Source organism: Antrostomus carolinensis, unplaced genomic scaffold (genome assembly GCF_000700745.2).
Source record: "Antrostomus carolinensis isolate BGI_N321 unplaced genomic scaffold, ASM70074v2 scaffold4592, whole genome shotgun sequence".
NCBI classification, from domain to species: domain Eukaryota; kingdom Metazoa; phylum Chordata; class Aves; order Caprimulgiformes; family Caprimulgidae; genus Antrostomus; species Antrostomus carolinensis.
Window position 1 is genome coordinate 126,170 of NW_010298856.1, and position 22,479 is coordinate 148,648.

At 37.9% G+C, this 22,479-nt stretch overlaps 1 protein-coding gene across 1 annotated transcript in view; it reads right to left on the minus strand.

Moving 5' to 3' along the window:
- Positions 1–1,470: 1,470 nt before the first annotated feature.
- Positions 1,471–22,479, minus strand: part of TSHZ2 (teashirt zinc finger homeobox 2) — a 138,935-nt gene continuing 117,926 nt past the window's right edge. The window contains exon 2 of the mRNA XM_010162588.1: positions 1,471–4,540. Within this exon, the coding sequence (XP_010160890.1) occupies positions 1,473–4,540 (3,068 nt within the window). The 3' untranslated portion in view covers positions 1,471–1,472. The remainder of the gene's footprint in view (positions 4,541–22,479) is intronic.

The window sequence follows — 22,479 nt, forward strand, 5'->3', positions numbered from 1 at the left end:
CCAAAGTAACCCTTTGATTAGTGGTTTAAATTATTCAAAAGTAGCCTTTCTAATGGAGCTTAAGTGGTGCATAGTACTTGTGCTGGCTCTGTACACAGAAAGTGTTTCTTAAAGCTTCATGACTATTTGCAGCAAACAAATGTGAAATCTTCACACAAACAAGTATTCATCCTCAAAGTGCTTGCACCCTCAAATAGCCAGAGAGTAGCCACAATAGCAGGTGGCATAAGTGACAACTCACAACACATCTTTAATTTTGACTGTCTGACGAATTCATTTTCCAAATGTTATTCAAGTAATGAACATGTTGGAGAAAATCTGAATCTGCACATGATTATTCTGTGAACAGAAGCAGAGCCTGAGTCTGCTGGAGAAATTGTTGGGAATGACTAACAGAGCCTTCCTGGAAATAAACTCGTTAGAACAAAAAACTTCTGTTTGGACTTTCAGTTGATGTTCTGCATATTTATTTAAATCAAGAATATTCAAGTTTGTGTATCAAGTAAAATTAAAAATGTAAAAATTGTGTGTCATCCGAATATTACATTGCGTGTTATAAACATTAGTTACGGCATTACTTTGGTGGTGTATCTTTCAGGACAAAATAGCGACACTAACGTAGAAGCATCCTACTAACAAGTCTTGGAAATATTAGTTTGTAAAAAATCTAGCTGCTTCCTCAATTAAGCATTAACCCCCCCAGGTTATACGAAAACTTGCACTAAGTCAGTGATGTTTATGGATTGACTAGCACTCCTACCTACATGAAATAAAATGTAATCAAACATCTTGAAGATTAAAAAAGGAATGATGGAAAGTTTAAAATGGTGCGACAAAAAAGGCCACTCACAACAGTAAGTGTTTAAGTGTCAAATATTAAAATATTTTACAAAACTGATAACCAAATATCAGCAAAAGAATAACCACTAGATATAAACTTTTCAGATTTATTTGTAGATTCTGGGTTTAAGATTATGAGAAACTTGGAATAATTAAGGTTTTGCTAATTTGACATTTGAATTGTCTTCTTTTCCCCCATCAAAATCAGATTTACTGGTGTGTTAGCACTGAAGGAGGTAATAATCTTTTGGTTTTCAGTGCTTTTCTCCTGCTTTTTCCATTCTCATTGCAAGGAACAGCATTTAGTTGTTGCATTCCACACTGAAGTGCATAGGATGTGAAACGAGTAATTCTTAGAAACACAAAAGAAATTGACAACTGGGAAAACAGCTATTTTAAAAATATTAATAAGAAGCAACTTTACTATATAGGGCAATGTAGTTATGCATTTACCAAGCTCTCTACTTGAAAACATTATAAGATGGATATGTACATGCAATTAGGTTAATGAAGCAGGAATACCTTATGCATGTTATATTGTTTTCCTACATTTAAGAAAGTACGAATGTCTTACAAAGCCTCCTTAAAATGATGAAATTAAAATTCTCTATAGAGCATGCATACCTTAAGAGTTATTCTTCATCCACTTCTGCTACAAATTGTGAATGGTGTTCTGGTGACTTGCTGTGTGTTTTGCTTAGATGAAGTTTTACTGCATGTTTGCTTGCAAATGTCCGACAGCACAACTTACATTTGAACTTAGAGTCTGTGTCCTCTTCTCCAGCTATTGTTTCAGGAGATCTTTGAACTGAAACTCTGGAGATTTCTTGCTCTACCTTAGTTTGCTGCTCCACAGCCAGCCTGTTCATGTCTTTCATTTGGAACCCTAGATGAGATTCTAAGTGGCTAATATAAGTAGATGGGGTTCGAAACTGAGATGCACAGTCGCTGCAATAAAAGACTGGATGTCCTTTGTCCATGTTTTTCAAAAACTTTGTTCCTCCGGTTTTCCTAAGTTGATACTTGACGTTTGCCAACCAATGGCTGATTGTGGTCATTGACAGTCCAGTAAATTTTGAAATCTGCATGCGCTCTTGTGGGCCTAGATCTGATAATAAATATTTACCTTCAGATGTCTGGAAGAGGCTGGAAGCAAACTGAGCTTGCAAAATGAGAAGATGCTGAGGGTTCCAGTTTGACTGTCTGCCCTTCCTTTTATGCAGAGTGGAGACTTCTGTTGAGACATCCTCAAAGCGTCGGACATCTATTTCCAATTTCATAGATGGGATCCTTGAAGATGCAGCAGGTTTTGGTGTAGTAGCTTTGGGAAGAACTTTGACCATGTCAGCGATGTCAGACAGAGCATGTTTTTGAGGTGGAGAAGTACAAGATTGTGCTTGAGCCGACTCAGCTTTCTTGCCTTTGGATTTGGTCAGGTCAATAGGCTGATCATTGTTTTCAAACAAGTAATGCCTGGAGACACTTGCAGCCTTTGGTGGGGTTGGAGCAGGAGATAAAACTGGCTTCTCCATCATATTTAGATTAGGTTTGTGGAACATAGAAATTGTGCTAGAGCTGGGGCTGGAGTTGGATTGAGGCCGTAAAGGCTCAGTGGCTTTGCCCAAGTGATTGTTCAGTACTGACTGCAGCGCACTGAGAGGGTTGACACAAGGAAGTTCAGATGAATGGTTGGCAGCACCACAACCATTACTAAGAGAAGCTGCTGTTGGTTCCTTGAGAACTGTTTTTTCTTTTCCACTGTCCTCTTTAATTTTGTCTTCTTCTTTCAAGGGACATGGTTCTGTCTTTTTTGGCTCCACAGAGGCTTCAGATTTGAGAAGAGGTTCTCTCTCACTCTGGCTGAGTGAGGCAGGCTCAGCTTGGATAACCTCTTTAGCATAGTCTTTTGGTACCTCCTCCTTGTCATCAGTTTCCTTCTTCACTTGGGTGCACTGGGTCATATTCGTTGAGATAGGGACCAGAGGCATGACCTTCCACTTTGGAGCTATTGGCCTCAATTTGTTGGTGATTGTTGGCCTGATTTGCAGTACTTGTGAACCCACAGGCAAAGATGGCTTAGCTCCTTCTGAGAGCTGATAAGCTGCATGGATGCTGGGATATGCACTCCAGCTGGGCGCTCCATTTTGAGCTTTATTGATGGCTGTTGTGACAGTGTTCTCCAAGGACTTCAGAATGTCCCCACCACCCTTTGAACCATCTTCTAAATCTTCTTCTCTGAGGTACTGGTATTTCATTGTGGGATCCAGTGGTTTCTGAAGAGTGTCTTCATACTCTTCAGTTTTTACTGCTTTCTCATCTTTATTTGCATCATCAGCTTTATCTTTTTTACTTTCTTTTTTTAGTTCAGAGGTGGGAGCTACGCATTCTGCAGATGATTTACTGCTTGATTTTGAAACCGGGCTTTCATTGGCTGGTGCTTCAGACAGTGATTGCATTTTTTCCACAGCTAAAGGATCCAGAACAAGTTGCTTTCCTTTCTTTGAAGCTGAACTTGTGACTTTCAAGAAATGACCAGTAACCATCATGTGAGTTGTGAGCTGCTGCAAGGTATCATGGGAACTTCCGCATTCCATACACTTCAAAATCTGGGATTTGCAGGCCTCAAACTGCCACGTGTAGCTGGCGCCATTCTGGTAGCCGTAGCGGTTGTTAGATGATAACTGCAGGTTCGCATTCTTCTGAGGAGAAAAAGTATCTGAGAAAGACCCTGTCGTGGAATCGGGAGAACAAGGTCTGTTAACATCGAACACACGTTTCTTTGCTGGAGTGACAATTTTTGAAGAAATAGTTGGTACTGGCTCCTTCAAAGGCACTTTTTGGTAATGTTTTGTTTTTATCATATGAACACTCAGATCTTGCAGGGAATCAAAAGAATCACCACAGAACATACATTTCAGAACTTTTTGTGCATCTTCCTTGTCCATGTCCTGGAAAGCCCTTTTTCGGGGCTTTGAATAGCTGGTAGGTCTGTGCTTGTCCTTTTTATGGTTGTCATCTTGGTAGTGACCTGTCTCATTCATATGAACCGTTAGTTCTACCAGTGTGTCATAGGCAGCACTGCACTGCCGGCACCGAAACCGGCTGGCGCCTGTGAATACAGTTCCACACATTTTGCTGCTCTGCCTGTAGAGCTGGACTGAGCTGAACAGGTTGGGTTTTGAGACAGGTCTGGAAGGTAAATTCTGCTGTAAGCTTTTTGACAGTGCATCTTGGTGCCAATCAAAATCAGCTTTGTTCCCTCCATTTCTGTTGTCACAACTCCTCTTTTCAGAGTTGGACAATTTGAAACCCAGCCCCAAGCCTGTCCAATAAGAGTCTGACAGTATGTTGGCATAGACTGCTGTCATTTTATCCATGCAATCATGTGCTTCATTCTGGGCTTTGGGATGGGCACTGTTTTTTGGGTCCTGTGGCTCTCTAGAGCAAATGCTTTTAATATCTGCCACATGGTCACTACCATCACTTAGTAGTGATTCATTTTCTGCATCCTGGTTAGATATGTGGCTGACAGGGGAATTCTGGTAACTAAAGTTCCCTTTCTGCTCAGGACCCACTTCATGTTCCTCATCCGTGCCAGTGTCATTGCTGCCCTGGAGCTGAGCAGTTGAGTTGTTGTCGTCATCATCTTCTTCCTCCTTTATATCTTCCTCTTCCTTTAAATCTTCCTCTTGGACATAACCTGAAATGTAATGTCAATATATGAAATAACTTGTTAAAGCAGAATACTACAATTCGAGATTTCTAGCTTCACTATGTATTTTCTTTATCGAACTTTGTTTTAATCTACAACTTTATTGCCTGTTAGTTCTGGAAGTGAAAAAAGCCAAATTATGTCTCTTTTTGTGAAGGTTGCTGCATTTATTGGCAGATGATCATAATTCTTTATAACTGCCAGAGATTCTGAGTTGATAATTTTCCTGTCATGGAAGTATAATTTTAACTGTCCTGTAATGGGACAGTTGGAAAATTCATATGTAAGAATTTAAAGTTTATATTAAAAGCTTCAATTCTATCAAATTGTTTTTTTAGCTTCAGTGAAAGAAAGGAACGGAAGAAAATAAATGCCATAATCTTCCTGGTTCATAGCATCATCTAGGTACAGTAACCTTTTGCCATTTGATCACCTAAAAATGCACTTTAGAATGTACACAAATAATTTATATGTCAAAATACAACATCTGAAAGCACTAATAGGTGTAAGTGGAACTCTTTTGTTTATAAAAGTAATGTACTGTGTTCCATAAAAGCAAATTGTGCTTCAGTAAAAACAAATCCATAAATTTCAGGGCAAGAACCCTTGGAAATTACAGAAGAGTATTAGGATATGACAGAGGTAGACCAAAGCAAAACTGGAAAAGTAGAACAGATCCAGAAAGATTTTCTTTGACAAATTAACTGTTTAATTAATAAGTTGAACTAGATAGTGGAAGAGCTGTAAATTTTAAAATTAATTAAGGAATTCAGGGGTTTTTTTTCCTGTCCTTATATCAGCAGTAATTCTGACTAAGTTACAGGAGATAACTTGGTTAAAAACAGACTGAAGAATTAGAGAAGAGGATTTTTAATGGTGAACTGGTTCCATTGCAGTCTTTGGATAAAGTCACAATGACATAACACGGTCAGCAGTTCACTCCCAGACCCCCACAAGAAGGGATGGAGCAGAATGAATGGTTCAGAGCTGTTTTCACAACAGTGGAATTAATTTTTTTAACAGCCACTGCAAAGCTGTTACACACAATGCAAGCAGACATTGAAACAATTCACTGTTATTGGCAGCCACTCATCAAAATTAAAGGTTGATTTTAGAGGCACAGGTCTTCGTAGGAGATAGGTTGATGAACTCTTCCAGTTACGTGCAAACACAATCCTGTTAACCCTAGTGACAGCACTGCAGTCTCAGGAGTACTTTGTTGTGTTTGCTTAAGATCTAGCTTTTTGTGTCAGGTTAGTATGTAAAAAAAAAAAATAATGACAAAACCCCCAAATTAAAGTTGCCCTTAAAAAGAACTAAGCAAAAATAAAATAGAACACTAGTATTAGTAATTGTGAACAGACCCTAAAAGCTCATAAAGCACAAGGTAAATGACCTCAAAATTGTTAATTGTTTAAAATCCAATTCCTTCCAATCTTCTGAGGAAAGCCATTTTATGACTTTTTGAGAACCTGGCTCATTTTGCTCTCTTGAATTTGGTACTCCTGCACAAATGTTATCCTTTTAGCAAATCAAAAGGAATGAGCAGAAAAGGTAGAAGCATTTAGTTTAACATATGGACAAAGCCTTCCTCAGTTTTTTCAGTTTTATGTTTCAGTTTTTCAATCTACTTTCATGTGTACCTCAGCTCTTCCAACACATGTTTACCATCAAGCCAAGGAGATGAACCAGAACTGAGAGAAACTGTTTCCTGGATGAAGCTGCAATGTAAGAAGAGGGAAATGATGGATCCCTCTGTGGATGGGCTAAGAAACCCATGAGTTGTCTTTCCTACACCCTTCCCACAGTCTTAGGACCTGCACAGATCACACCAGCTTAGAGCTGGGCTTGGCTTACTCCAGGATGACATGAGGCAGCTTCACATCCAGAAGCAAAGGTAACAGCAGTGGCTATGAGCAAATGACCTGGACACCATTTTAGCATGATAAAATAATAATTGCACAGTAGTAGGAACACTGTGCTCTTCAGAAGATGGTTTCAGCAAAGAAGCTAAATATTAATCATTAAATATTAAAAAATATGCCTTTTAGTAGTGTTTTGGGGTACAGCAAATATCAGTAGCCCCATTTACAGATGATCAGACTGAGGCAGGCAGCAAAGACAACACTAAGAACAAGTTTTTTTTTTTCTCCTTCCTAAACTTCTCCCCTAATAACCAGATTATACTTTCTATGTACCCTTTTCTGAGCTCATATGTTTTTCAGAAGGACAAAAGGAGAACGGAGGGACATGGAGGTGGCAAAATCTCCTACACGTCATGAGTGGTAACCTTGTTAAACAAGCAGCACGAACCGATGAGCTGGACTGACATGGTTCTCGCGGTGTTAGAGATACTGCACAGCGTAGGTAGCAACGCTGGCCCCTTGCCAGGATGTATCACAGTGCCAAGTATATTACACCGAGCAAAACAAAAATAGGGAGGGAATCCAATGAAGGAATCAGACAAAACAGACAATAAATAGTTCACACAGTTTTGGGTCGGTGCAAATTTGATTCTCCATTTCAGCACCAATTCTTTGAATACTATTAACCCATTTTTCACTGGAAGATAATTTTATCCTTTGGAAGGTACATACAGTAGTTTCTTCCTGACAATATCCTTTGTCCATCTAAAAGGATTTACTATGGGGAGCACAAGTACCAGACAGCACATCCCCCACAATACAGATAAAATTTGCTGCTTAATTAGGCATTGACATGTTTACTATAACCTTTACAGAAGAGTAACCTGTGCTGAGTTATGAAATCCTCTTTTTTTGTGCCTGTATAAAATACAGACACAATCTTATGAAAGTGGTAAAAGTAACTTATTAGAAATCATCATTAAAATTTCACAAAACCATCTGGCAGGTCCATTTTAATGGTTAAGGGTTCCCAGTAATTTTGAAAACACATTTCAGTATCCTAATTGTAAAACCATTTCTGTTTATTTAAATGATTTAAATTGCTGTGGGCATTTTAAGGACAGTGGAGATGTCTTCTGTGCAGACAACTTAGGGTACAAGAAATGCATGTGTCCTTCCAACAGTGGATTTCAGTAAGATTTCATTGGACATGAAGTTTGATATGAACTGATGTAGCTATTTAACAGAAATAACATTAATTTAAGTGGACTTTGCATTATTTATTTTATAAGTGAAGGGTGTCTTAAGCCTGTACACATACATGCTTTAAATGCAGTGCCTGTAATAAGTAGCATAAATTTTGCCCATCATACTGATGTCCATATAATAAATTGTTGAGTGACCTGTTCTCTTCCCACCCAGTTCTCCCCCAGTATTCTTCTGACATTCTAAACCTCTGAGATGCTCATATATAGCTGTCTTACAGGAAAAAATAATAATAAAGAAATCCAAACTCAGTAATCAGATGAGTGCTTCCTCCTTTTCTCAGATGAGATTTTTTCCCACCAAAATTAAACAGGTCCAGACAGAGATGTGAGATGGGCAATGTACAGTCCTGAAGAACTGGGGGCCTGAAATTTCACTATCTTGAAGACTAGGTTGCAATAAACAGCTGATTCTTTACTCTTCAAAAGTTGATATTTTCTTAGATATTTCTAGCATACTTCTACACAGTAACTACAAGAAAGCAGGTCCTGTTAATACACCTGCAAAAACTCTTCTTTGAACTTATGGGTTCAAAACTATCCACATCCACCTTGAAGCCTTGACCCTACCATGCAGACAGCACTGAGCCAAGCTCCCAGTGATGTTGAATCCAGTATTGACTTTCAGGCCCTCGCACCCCTGACCAACCTGTAATTTGCACCACGTTATACATCACTTCTGACCTTGAATTGTAGAGTGTGAATACGTGGGGTTTTTTTCAAGTGTTCATTCTGACTGTTAACTTTTCCACCAGTGGATGCTATTTTCACTCAAATGTGCTCTTTTTCCACATAAAGAAACATTTCTTAATATATATATATATATACACATGTTTCTTTCCAAGACTGGAAAATTTATTTTCTGCCAAGAAAAGGGACAATGAATCATTGTCCAGAACAACACTGCTAATCCATGTAAAATCCATGCACCATCTGCACTTCTTCATATATATATCCCAGTTTTACTTGAAATAACATCATTAGTAGAGCAATCTTGCAGTGCTATAAGGTGATCTTGTTTCCTTCTTGTCTGGCTTCAGCTCAAACATCTTTTTGTGTTTGGCAGAAGCTGTTTCTTTCTCTGAAATATTTCATGCAGATAATGGATAATGACCACTTCTCATTCCTTTTTCTCAAAAATGTCTAACCACATTAGCTACCCAAAGACAAATCTTAACCTAGCTCTTTGTAGAAGTTCATAGCTATAGATTCATCCCAGTTTGAAAAGCAACTGAAGAGGTAAATTGGCAACTGAGGAAAAAAAAATCCCTGCTCTTGCATAACTCTTATATCGAAGACATTTTGGAATTTAACAGGACTAAAACCAATGCAGAACTCTGGAAATGTAATGGAGTTTCGTGGAAAGAACTCTCAAAACAAGAAATCTGTAATACAAGGGTGAATTATATAATTTCATAGCTTTTTAAACTATGTTAACAATTTCTGTACCAGGGAAATAATATTCTGTTAAGTTCTGCAAGATGGAAGGAAAACACAGGTAAAGGTTATCGTTCTCACCACGGAGGAAGCAGAGACCATCTGGCTCTGAATCATGAGTGTCAGAGACAAAAGAGCATCTCTGTCATCTGGTCTAAACGTCCTGGTAGTGTAAGGTTTATTCATAAAGCCATGTGCATCCTGAGGAAGGTTTTAGATGCTCTCAAAACCTCAGAAAAGTCTGGATATGCTCAATTACCTCTTTTCAGGGAGGCAGTTAATTATTTTGGATAATGGCAAGGTATTTGCACCTTTTGCTGCTATTACTATTTACCATCACATTCAAATTAATTTTGCAGTGGCTCAGAAAGGAAGTTTCAATCACCACCCTAGTGATGCAATTTTGTGTCCAAAACAACTTGTCATCTCAAAGGAGAGGTTTTACCTGTATTCCTTTGCCTGTTCTCTAGACCTTTATTTTTCAAATAGTTACAGCAGCTGATACTAGGGTATGAATTTCTGCCTATTGTGAATAAGAAAAGAAATATCCACTGCCATCCACTGCTGAAGGGTAGAAGTAACCTCTGTGGTGCCAAGCTGGTAAGCCACTGCAGCTTTGGAGCAAAGAAACTTGGAGTGGCTTCTGCCATAGCTGAATCTTAACACGCAAAGGCAATTCCACGGAGCCATAACCATTATTTATATATTATGCCAAAATGAAGCAATTTTGGGCCCTCCATTTTGTTGTGCTCTAATTAGAGTTGTATTATAAAGTTTTATGTTAAGTGTCCAATTTCCTACTGTTTAAGAAGGCAAAATACCCACTGGTTTCAGTGGGACTTTCAGCAGCACAAAGGAGAACAGATTATGTCTTTCGTACATTGCATCCTACACAGTTATGAGTCAAATGAAAATGATCAGTGGCTGGAAGCATATGTGCAGGGAACTGGCTTGTGAGCAACCCGTAAACTCGAAACAAAACCAATAATAAAATAGGAAGAAAAAAAAACAAAAAAAAAAAAAAAAGAAGACTGAAAAAAGAGATGATGCACTCTGCTGAGCTGAGAGTCCATAGCAGGGACAGCATTATTATGGAGTTTTTTCTTGAATAATTTTCCTTAAGGATAATGTTGTTTACATAGTCAGTTATTGCACCGCGGAAAAAAAAAAAGCAACTTCAGTCATATATGCCTTGCTCTGGATTCAGTCAGTTTGAAGGGCTGAATTGCCAGGTGCTAGCTGTTGCAGAAATGGATTTAACCATGTTCAGAGCCAACAGTTCAAGCTCCTTACATGAGGGCTTACGGCGTAAGTGAATAATTTGCCTTTGGTTAAAAACATTTCTGTCTGTTATTTTCTACGAAGCCCTGGAAGTTACAATGTCATTGTTTTAACCAGCTGAAGGTGTTTGATATTCTCCAGGCTGTATGTTCAACAAATATGCTTCTAATTCAAGCTGTGAATTGTTGCATTACTTGAATACAAAGAACTCAACCTTCCCAGCCCTTTGCTGCGCATGAGCAGCAGCCCCTCACCGCTACCCCATCCGTCCCACCTGCCTGTCCCTCACACCAAAGTCCTCGCCCTGTCCTCAGTGGGCTAAGTTTTAAACAGGTATCAGGCAGTCATTTTATCACCACAACATCAATATGTGTCACATTTAATTGCCAGTACAGACACAAAGGGTGCTTTCCAAAATGCAGTTTGGTCCTGAACAATTAAAGGAATATAGTAGCAGTAAATATGTTTTCCTCATTGGTCGTTTTAATTGCACCAGTGTAAATCACTTTGCTGATGAAAACATGAGTCTGAAACTTTTGTCTCTCTTTGCTTTTCTTCTGTTTTCTCTTGTCCTATTTATTGTTATGGAAAACAGCAGAGTGGCTTTGTAAATTTATAGATTACCTCATTTAAAATCCAAGTTTCAAATTATGTTTTCCCTCTTTCATTATCTTAGGTTCCCCTAAATACCCATCTAAATTTCTTTAAATGGCATGAGCTACCAATCAGAATCACAAAAAAATATATATCTATATAAATTGAAATTGTAATGAGTCTTACCAGTGTATTGCTAGCACTTTGGTTCATTTGATATGAACTTTGTTTTTTTAAAGTACCACATGGTAAGGCTTTGAAACTTCAGTTTGTAAAAAAAAACTGTAACAGCCTTACAGCCTTTGAAGTCACTACTGATATAACTCTGAACAGATCCATTCAAGTTCAACTAACATCAGACAAATGTTTAGTGTATCAGAGGAAGCCACAAAAGCAAGGATTTCATCAATATTTCACAACAGCCTCAGGGAAACTGTAGATTGCAATGCTGTAGGGCAGCTAATGGAATTACACACAAGGGTTTTGTACATTTAAAATAAGCAGCTACTAAAAAAATTACCCTTCAGTTTGATAGAAACTATATAAAACTGCAGATGGGAAACAATTAAATAGCTACCAACATTTATCCATGTCAGCCTGATAGGTCATTTAATAACAGGTATTTCTATCCTTCTTTCTTTTTTTTTCCTGGTAGGGCAATAATAAAGATTAACATTTATGAAAAGTAGCATAAAATATAGTACAGTCAAATGAATAATTAAAGATGCTTCTGAAGAATTTGTTTGCTATTGTATGGCCATGAAGACTGCTCTCCAGTAATGAAGTACATTTATATTAAATACAATTATAAATAGAAAGAAGATGAGGATTATGTTCATGGACACTTGCTTTTTATCCTAAAAAAATTAAATCTTTGCCTCATTTCTATTGAATCCATGGCTTATCTCGTGAACAGCACTTCACAACACATTCCCCTTGAAAAGAGTTGGGCCCTGGTTTAAATGTACATAGGGATATATTAGATATAATAAACCAGTGAAAGATCAACACTTTCCCTGAAAGGCTCTTGATCAGACTGAAGAATTCTGCGTATGAAAGCACAATGTTTATTCTAAAAATAGATGCTTATAATCATATTCCTTTTCATTACTATGTTCAACATGTAAAAATCTTGAAGTACTAGCCCTTCACACAGTGGTTTTTGAGTGTTTAGGTATGGTCTGCTACTGTGGGAAATAATTACTATTTCTGTTAACAGCTGATGCTTGTTCAGTGCATTGAATAGCATGATGTGAGTGACAAATTATTTGATTATTATTTTTAAAAGGCTGTTTATTTCATGGCCTGTCCCCTTCAAAACAGACCAGCTTGGCTAAATACAACGTAGTACCCAGTCTCATGCAGAAGAATTTAAGCTCCAATTCAGGAATGCTCATAAACATGTTAAGTATGTCCCATCTGGGGTAAGAGTAGATAGGTTCATCTGCCATAAAGAGAGGCTATGTCATGACGATGCTTCACTGCCATAATTACTTAATAATCAATTATTAATATGTAAACAATAGCAGCCTGATTTCAGTAATGTGACTAAGGATTAAATGAGTCAGCCTTGACAGAAAATCTGCCAGAGCAAGGGCCTAAGAGACAGGCTTAACTGCCATAACTCTGGCATCTGCCACTGATTTCTGAGGTGGCCTCTTGCAAGTCACACTGGGTCAAATCAAAGCTCAGATGTTTTTATGGATAACCTCCATGAACAGCCATTTTCTTTTCAAAATCCTGGCTTCCCTGACTGCAAAATGCTCCTGCTTGTTCACATGCTGTAGGACCGCACTGGGAAATGCATCGTGCTTGTATGGTGAACTGAAAATCCAGAGCTACTTGAGTACTCAGCTTCACAATCCAGGGATGGCTAGAGATGAAGCCAACAGCACTTCTTACATGTATTTATTAAAGTGCAGAATTCACACACAGCTGAAGATGCTGCATAAAACACAAGCTCCTTGCAATAACTTGTTGACGAGGACCTAGTATTACAGCCTATTTGTTAAAAATATGAATATGGCTTTAAAAGTACACTATTATTATGACATTTGTCTAAAGAGCAGTGGGCCTTTTGATTTTCCTTTTGGATATGCAGCCATATTTCAGCTCCAGTGAGATCTTCCTTAAGCCACACTTGCCAGTAATACTTATAAATCCGGTTACTCATATCTGGTTAAACAACGGCTGCAACACCATTTGTCCCTCAGCATCTCTTTAGATGAGGTACATAAGTAAAAATTGGGAGTATAATGAAGTATATCTTCCTCATCTTCTTGCTTTGATTTGATCTTGAATTCCAGATAATAAAAAACCGCAAATAATTTTGAAGTGTAAATTTTCACTTGCTGAGATTTCAGCGTAAAAGGGGTGGACGCTAGTGAAGAATGCACAGATCATCAAGTGTTTTATTTCCCTCTTTATTTTCCTTTCAGGAACATACTGTTGCAAATGTTGGTCCAAATGAATAGTCTGTTTCTTTTGTGACAAATATTATGGCCAACAAACATTGACTTTTGACTATTAGACATCCCTACACTTATAGCCACATAAGCATCAAAGCACTAAGCCAGCATGAAGGTCATTACCCCAGCCAGCATCTTACTTCAACTAACTTCTCAGATATGTAAGCAATAAGCAGTTGCAAGAGATTGATATGATACCTCGTGAGTAATTTGGATGAACTATAACACTAACCCAGTAAAGTATTATAATTTTAAATGTGTCCAGAAAATAATTGAAATTCTGGTTTAGCTTCATCATAATGCACAGTGCTGGGTATATTTAACAGCTGACTAGTTTAGCATGAATATTGCTTTACAAATGAGGTCATATTGTTTTTAAGAAACAATATTGCTATCAAACATGTTTAGGAGGAAAAGCAAGAGATTATGAGTACACTTTTAACCTTTCTGTCTCTTTCTATATCTGTTTACTATGGTGATTTAGGTGCTCAGTGTTGTTTGAAGGCAAACATATAAGGTTCTGGCATTTAAAAGAGATCCAGTAATGAGCAACTAGCAGTCAGTTTCTTTCTTATTATTATTCTGTCACAAAATCTCTGTTCTACATCATTCCATCTTTGCAACACCGGTCAGAGATGAGAAAGGTCAAAACATCTCCTTCAAACATACAGTCTGTACATCTCCTTCAAACATACAGTCTGTACATGCACAACACCATTCCCAAGTCACATACAGAAGCCAAAATTCAACCCATGCTGTGAAAAAGAGGGGAGTCCATAGGTAACAAGGTTTCATTGGAGAGAAGGCCTTCTTCCTGCTGGCACAGACACAATCCAGGTCAGAGACGGATCACCTACTAATTCTAGTCCACAGGTTTCTTTTTTATCCCTTACCCTGTTGTCAGAATGAGGGATACCTAAACAAGCCACCCAAAAACCTATTTAATGTATACAATATTATATGCATCCACCTACCCAGTGTTTGGACATTTCTCTACCCAAGAAAGGGGGCACACAGAGGGCCTCATCCTGCTTTTCACTTCTCATTGCAGTCAATGGTGAGAAGGTTGCAGCAACTGTGATAAGAATCAATCTGTGATCCTTTGAAATCTGTTTCAAAGATGGAAATAACTTCTTTTAAGGTCCTGCCTGAAATATTTCCTCTGCGAGAGGCATGACCGCAGGTGTCTCCCTGCCCTAAAAAGTTCCCAGTTTTTAAACCCTCCAGTGCCTTCCTTTCTCTTTCCACAAAATCTGGTATGCTGCCTTACTGTTTCCTTGCAGATATGAAGGCCTGTTAATAGTAAGAATACTAATAATTATCACTAGTAAAATTGTTGGTTCCATTCTGCAAGAAACTTATGCAAAACAAATCAATCTATGTCAAAATGAAAAGCTTCCAACTGATATGGAAAAAAACCAATAGTTTCCAAGTATCTATCAAGATTATTAAAATAATATAAAAAACATATCAAAGAAAAAAAAAAAAAAAGAAAAATAATTGAAACACAAATATTAAGCTGTGTTCTTTTACATTGTGTCTCAAATGATCCAAGGAAGGGTTCAGATCCAGGGCCAGTACACAGATCATTTACAGATCATAATCACCAGAGTCTCAGTGTTGCATTCTTGCCCTGTCCTAAGTGATAACTGAAATTTATCATACGGGACAAAGCACAAAAAAACCAGGCAGCAACAACAGGAGGCTGCAGCTGCACAGGATCAGATTTTCCTGAATCTCAGCAAGAAATAACAACTATGAGTTATGGTAAAAAAATCCAATATCAGAAAGGTCACTTACTGAAAGAAATTATTTCTTCAGCACAGGTATCCTGATGTAACCACTGCTGAAGTGAGGGACCTCACTGGGTACAAAAAAGCTATATATTATATCCATCATAACTGGATTTAAGGCCTGCAGGAATTCACAAAGCAGTCTAGTGGATCAAAAATGCAGACTCTAAAATCCTGAAAGAGCTGAAAGAGTGGATTAACTGTCTCTACTATCCAATTCTGTAACAGAATAAAAAACTTTATAAACTTCCCTGCATTTTTTTTCTGGGGCCTCACTCAGACTTGGAAGGAAAAGCAACAGAGGACATCTGACCTCTACCATATTACTCATAATATTCACTTTCTGAAAAATGAATTGCTGCTGCAGGCAAGCCCAAATATATAAAAAAAAAAGTCATTAAAAAAAAAGGCCATTTAAAGTGTTTACAGAATTAAAATATATTTATTGCTGTTTCTAGTAATCACAAGTGTAAGTGCAGACAAGAGCTTGGATAAAACGTCCAGGGAATTTTCAAGTGTGGTTAAATACACACAAAGAGCAAAACTTCTCCATTTTTGTTTTAATTCCTGCCTCTGCCATTTCACTGCCTCCCAGGCATCAGCATGCAACTGGGACACCACCTCTCGAGCTCTGCACTTCTGCAGAGGAGCAAATGTACCTGAGATGTTTATTAAGGCATCATTATATGTCTGTGTGGCATCATTTATTTTCTGTGGAAGAGACCATGCCAGGTCAAGATCAACAGTTTGAGCAGACAATTCATCAGGTGGGAGCAGGTGGCAGGGGCGGTATAAGAAATCACTTGAAAAGGACTACAAAACTGAAATGGATGGAAGTGTAAAAGTAATGAGAAAGTGATCAGTGAAACTACGAACAACAGGAGATAAATCAAACGAAACAAGTGCAGAGCAGAGATCAGTCCAAGAGGGTTTCCTTAAACGTGGACAGAGCTTTAACCTCTATGACAACAGGTGAATCCATATATAATGTTTTTCCTTGAAATTCTGCTGGGCATCAGGAGGATGAACAGAACAGGATTTTTATCAGGGCATTCAGAAAGAATCGGTAAGAAAAACTAACCTACTTTCTTAACGTTGTGGTGGAAATGAATGTAGAGAGCATTTAGAAAATGAAGCATTGCAAGAGATTTTGCACATTACATTTACATCCGTGTTCAAACTGCACTTATATTGTGAGAGTGTGTTCCAGGATGTGCACTTATATTTTGATTAAGGCCCCTGAAGCAATGACTGAAATCATATAGAAATAAAGAGTGATAAGTGCATAATGATAGTTGAAAAAGAACTATTTAATAAAAGGACTCGCACATTAACTTGATTACTTCTTGAACAGAAACACACCAAATAATTTTATTGAGGATTGGACTTCACACCAGTAAAATCCTATGGCTATCAATAATCCAATTATTCATGACAAAAAATCTTGCACAGCTTATCTAACACAGCTTTTGGACTAACTACTGATTACGTGACAGTAAAACTTACAAATTTTTTTTTATATCAGTGGGAGTCATAAAAGCTTAGATCTGCACAGCTTTTTTGATAATACATGAGAATACATTGGTTATGGACACTAAGTCCTAGCTGATTTGCTAAGTAGAGAAAGTCCTTTGAGATTTTACGGGTAAAGTTGATTTGGAGCTATAAAATTGAAGCATTTATTACAGACCAGAGGCCAACAACACTTCATTATAGACTGTCTAAACATTTTCAGTTTATCCATTAGGTTCCATTTCAAACAATAATTCCCTTTTTTAAAGCATTTCTGGCTGATTCTCTTTCTCTTTCTACCAGGAATAATACCTAAAAAAATATTAATTTTTAATGTGTTTGTCAATCTGTACTAAAATTTAAATGAAGGCAAAGCAGGTTACAGATGTAGCTAGTACCTGCACAAGGTTTGTCTTGAATGGCTACGAATTTGCCTTGTCTACAGGGGCTAATTACTGTATGTGTCCACTAATGTGCAGCTGCAATTTGACTAGTCTGGATTTGAATTTTTGAATTTTTTAACCTGTATAAAATTGCCAGTTCATTGTTCCTTTAGTTTCCTCATACTGATTGGAAATCTGTTGCACAAACAGAGAAAACCATGTTTAAAATAAGAAGATTCAGAATTACTGAAACTGCTTTTAACTCATTATTTAAGAATTCACTATGTTTTAATACTCTGCCCCTTACAAACAAGAGTTTTAAACACTGACTGGGAGAAGAACCAGTAACACCAGCCATCATTGCTGCTGCCTCAGAAAAATTTAGTTTAAACAAGCTAGATCTTTTGGCAGCTGTCTTGCTGCCTAATGCCTTTGGTCCATAAGCATAACCAAGTGGTAGCATTAACGTTCCCAGATAAGGCAGCAGTGCTCCACATCAACAGCCCTTCTCCAAAGCATTTGCTCAGACAGAAAAGTCCTCCAAAGACCCTGTTCAGGAGGCCCCAGCTGGCATGTACCGGAGCTGTCAACAGCCATATGCTATCAGATGTCACCATGGTCACTGTCTAGTAGAGCTATGATACCGCAGGAGTAACAAACCTGTAAGATGCAGAAAGCCAGACTTCTCAAAGTGGGTACCTACAGGGTCAGCTCTTTGCAACCAGCCCCTGGGGTTGGTCTATCCAGCATCATGCATTGATGAGATAAGCCTGACTCTAACCTGGAGTGTGCTTTGCCCATACTTGGGTTTCATTAATAATAATTTTTCAGATGTTAATGGCATATTAACTTTTCCATGTACAACACACTAAATTTCTTACTGGTGTAATTCTTTTAGAAGAGCAAATGGATTTCACCAGAGGAAGAACTGTCTCAGTGTCTTATTTTTCTTGGCTCTCTCTGTACAGAACCTCTTCTTGTTGCTAGTGTTGTTTCTTTTTGTCTCATGGGTATATGTATATATATATATGTATATATTCAGTTTTTGCTGCCAATAGCAGTGGAAGTGGGAAGTGTCTACATCCTAAACTCTATCAATGTATCAAAAATGGCAGTAATTAAAAAAAAAATAATTCAAGTAGCTGCTACTCAAAAGCTCTCACACTCCTGGCAAATAGCATACCTACACTCTCTGGTGGTGTTCTGTATGACCTAAGCATTCCTTCAGAAGGTTCCTTCTTCCTTTCTTTTACCTGATAACTTGGTATTTGTTAGCAGGGGCTATGAAGCACAGTTGTGAGGCCAGTCAATCCTATGAAAATGCAATATAATTCCAACAATTTTTTTTTATTAGTTCCATTTTATGGAAAGCAAAATGTTGCCCATTACTTTGGAAATTACACAGTGTATTTCCACTTCACCTCCTCTGTTATCATTAAAAGAAGGATGAGATGATTTCCTATATTATTTCCCAATTTGTTTGTCCTCATGTGATTGAGAGGCAACCTCTCATATGAAATTCATCTTCCTCCCTAGTCCCAATACAATTTAGTCTCCCTAACCAGTATCAACTGCCACAAAGTGGTTTCACCACTACCTGTCCTTCCTTCCTCTATGAGGAGCCACATTTTTTGCTTTCTCTCCTTGACACTGGTAAAAATGCTGGTGTTAGAGGAAGCAGACAATTAAAGGTCAAAAATTCAAATGTTTTTTCTGTTCTGCCCTGTATAAATCTATTGCTGTCAGAGAGAAGCAATCATGCCTGCAAATGCACTTTATGGGGCTGAGAAGATCTGTTTCTCAACTTAAACTATGTAACATTTAAATATCAAAAACTTTGTTTTCTAATGAGGGAAGTATTGAGGGGGGAGAAATGAATTATATGCTTGATGTATACTGAAGGCTGGGAAAATTAAGGCCATTTCCCATGGTGAGAATGCAGTGATTTCAGTTTGTGAGAGTAAATTAAACCTTTGGGAGAATTTGTCTTCCATTAAATTGAACAGCTAAACAGGCACAGAAGATTTTAATGTCACCACCACCAAACCCCAAAGGTTACAAAAAGAAAAAGAAACACTGTTTTCTTGTTTGGAAGTTCTCTGTCTCTCTACCTAGGAAAAAAGCAAACTGTAAATGTATGTTGAGACACAAAGACTCTTAAAGATCATAATTCCATTCCTATACCATATGCTATTAATGTCTGTCAACACTGTTTAGCCAGCAACTGCTGACAGAACCATATTTGCTATCTAAATACATCATAAATAAATCAGTAATGAACTGCTTTAGTAAACCTTCTGCACTGATTGGAAATACAGATCGAGTAAACAAACTCTGGGGATAACATTTTGCAGCTAGAACTATATACAACTGTTTAATGTCAATGACAAAGTCACTCACACCTCTCTTTTTGGCAAGACATGAGGCGGGTGAGAGAAAATCGTAAGGATGGCAAAAGTGTTTAATCAATTGCAGCAAATGTACCTGTCAGCATTCATCATATTACCTCTCCTTTTTTTCTACCTTATGCAAATCTCAGAAAAGGGACTTTCAGCAGGTAGAGCTATAAAATAATCTGGTAACAACATCAAAACACTCAGCTCAATCACAGTCTCATGACCAGGGAGATGGTCATCAAAACCCAGCTGAGGTTCATGAGCTCTCCAAGTCAGAACTGTAATGAGCAAACACAGGCTCTGCTGACTTCTTGACAAACAAAAGAGCAGATTTTTTCTTAAATATGAGTCTTTTTGAGGCAACAGCACATGGTCAGTAGGAAAAAGCCAGGAACTAGGACTGAGTCTCAAAGTGGATTCTGACTCTGCTGCAGGTTAACTAATAGTTTTGCTCTGCAGAGTTTCTGTGTGCTTTTGAAGGTAAAAGTGGATGGACATTTGTGCCAGAATTTGGCTTTGAGATGTGGAATACACTGAAATTGAAAACTTAAAGTACTTTGTGAATGTGTGAGATAAAAAATTGTAGGAAACATTCCCTTGTTTCTTCAAACAAACCTACCAAATGTCTGGACAAAAAGCAACGGTTTGGTGAAGAGGAGCTGGAACTAGAGTTTATCTTGTGAAGCGGGATATTGAGAGATGAATTAGTAGTAATGTTGACTGCTAGACTTAAAAAACTCTACTGGCACCCTAAATTTGTAACTGAATAAATATATCTAGTCTTCCCAGCTCTTTTTTGACACAGGTTTTTTGAAAGTTACTTTCTGACAGCTTTCTGGTAATTAGACACCACAGCTTTATATCAGAAGAACAGTCTTAATTAAGACTGCAGAGAGATGCTAAAATTATAATTTCCTCTATGTTATATTTTAGCAGCAGAAATTCTTGGAGATCCCTGTGGGATGAGACTTTAGTCCAGAATAAAACAAGTGCTAATTTATCCTGATGCTTGCAATGGATGATATTTTAAAAAATAGAATTTGTCTCCTAGACAGAGGATTAAATATTTCTCTTAATCCCATCAGACAATTAAACATCTTATCCTTTGTTCCCCCAAAGTTGCTTTCAGTTCACAACCTGAACACTCTGTAAAATGCAGAAAAAGACCTGTTTACAAATTCAGATCATTGACAAGGCTCACAAAGCCCTGGCAGGTGTTATTCTTTATAGCAGGAATTAGCTCTGTACACAGAGGGCTAACGCAGGGAACGGGGAAGGCTGCAGCTTCTTATGCCCGACCAGTGGGGCACTCTGTCTGCCCTCAGCACAATAAAAATGGATCCATCATCTTGAAGGCACACCTTCCTCTCATGCTCTGCAATTCTCAGTCACCTGGAGTTAGGTGAGCAGATGCTAAATAGTAAAATGGAAAAAGAAAGCAGTCTGGGTTAAAAGGAGCAGGGGTCTGTAAAGGAAGAAGGGTAGGATCTTATCTTCCAATAAATCAAGTTATAAATTTAAATTATGAGCACCTTAAGAAGACTGAGGTTCATGCAAAAGAATACAGTGTAAGACAAGGTTCCCTCTGGTGTCATTTGTTTTTGTGACAAGCTGCAGAGATTGCTGGAACAGAAGAAGTCCCAAGCTCCTAAATACCGTCTCAAGTAGAGTTCATATAAAAAAGAAGAGAAGCAGTGCCGTCTGGATGATAAACATTCGTATTTTACAACCTTTCAGTTTATTTACTGATATATCTTTTTCTAACTATATTTGTTGTTTGTATCAGCTTGCCTAGGCAAAACAGAGCCATACATAATTCAGGGATAAAATTGCCATCAAGTCACTGCAGAATCTAAACAAATAGACCCCAAACATATATTTTTCATTAATAACCCTCCATTACCAAGTTCCAACACTTTGAACCAAAAATAAATAAATAAAATAGCAAGATAAAAAAGAAAGACACCTCATTATTTAATGCCAGTCTCCCTGGCTTTGTGCTCAGAGCAGGTGGAGGCATTGTCTGAAAAGTTAGTGCTTAATGTGACCTGGGAGCAGTGGCCCAGGCTGGCAGGGGAGGACACGGAGAAGCAATCAGCCACTTGGCCAAAGCTGTCACCAGTCCTCAAGCCTGTGAGACAAGGCTAAGTGTGGAAGCTCCCATGCCACTTACACATTTCATTTTTTGCTGTCTTCCTGTCCAAAAAAAGGAAGAAAGAAAAAAAAAAAAGGAAAAAGAGGAGAGGTGAAGTGGGGAAAAGGATAAAGAAGAAAAAGTACAGTTAATTTACAAAGCTGAAAATAGCAGCTGCTAATGGGCTTTTGTACTCCTTCTTTAGTCACTGCAAGGTCACGATCAGAAGTAGCCTGTGATTGATTCTAAAGTGAAGCTCAGCTCTTCATGTCTGTAATGGACATTAAAAAATCTGAAAGGAGCTCAAAAGAGAAAACAAAAAAGTGTCGCATTTTATGGAGCCCTGAAGTCCTCTAGGTTCTCAGGATGAACTTGGAAGGTGGAGTCATGCCCTGTTTTTTTAATTGTCCCTCATAATAATTATTGCATTACAAGGAACAATTAATTGTATAGATTAGTCAAACTTCATCAATTTTATGGCCATTTTATTGCTATTTCTTACAGCTCTGTGAAGAACAGACTTCCTCTTCCATCCCTGTGTTTAAAGGGTTAAATGAGATGAGTGACAGCCTTTCTGCATGATTTACAACTTCGAGCCCTGTAGTGAAACCAGCGCTTGATGGATGATCCTGAAAGACGGAGACTAACCATAAATCATGTCTTTGAATCATTGACAAAGATAAAGGAGAGAAAGAAAAAGCACTGGCATTGACATTCATTCTCCCAATAATGTACATTGACTAGTTACAATACAGAACCTTAATTAAAAAAGCGAACTCAAAGTAGTCACCTCAGTGTA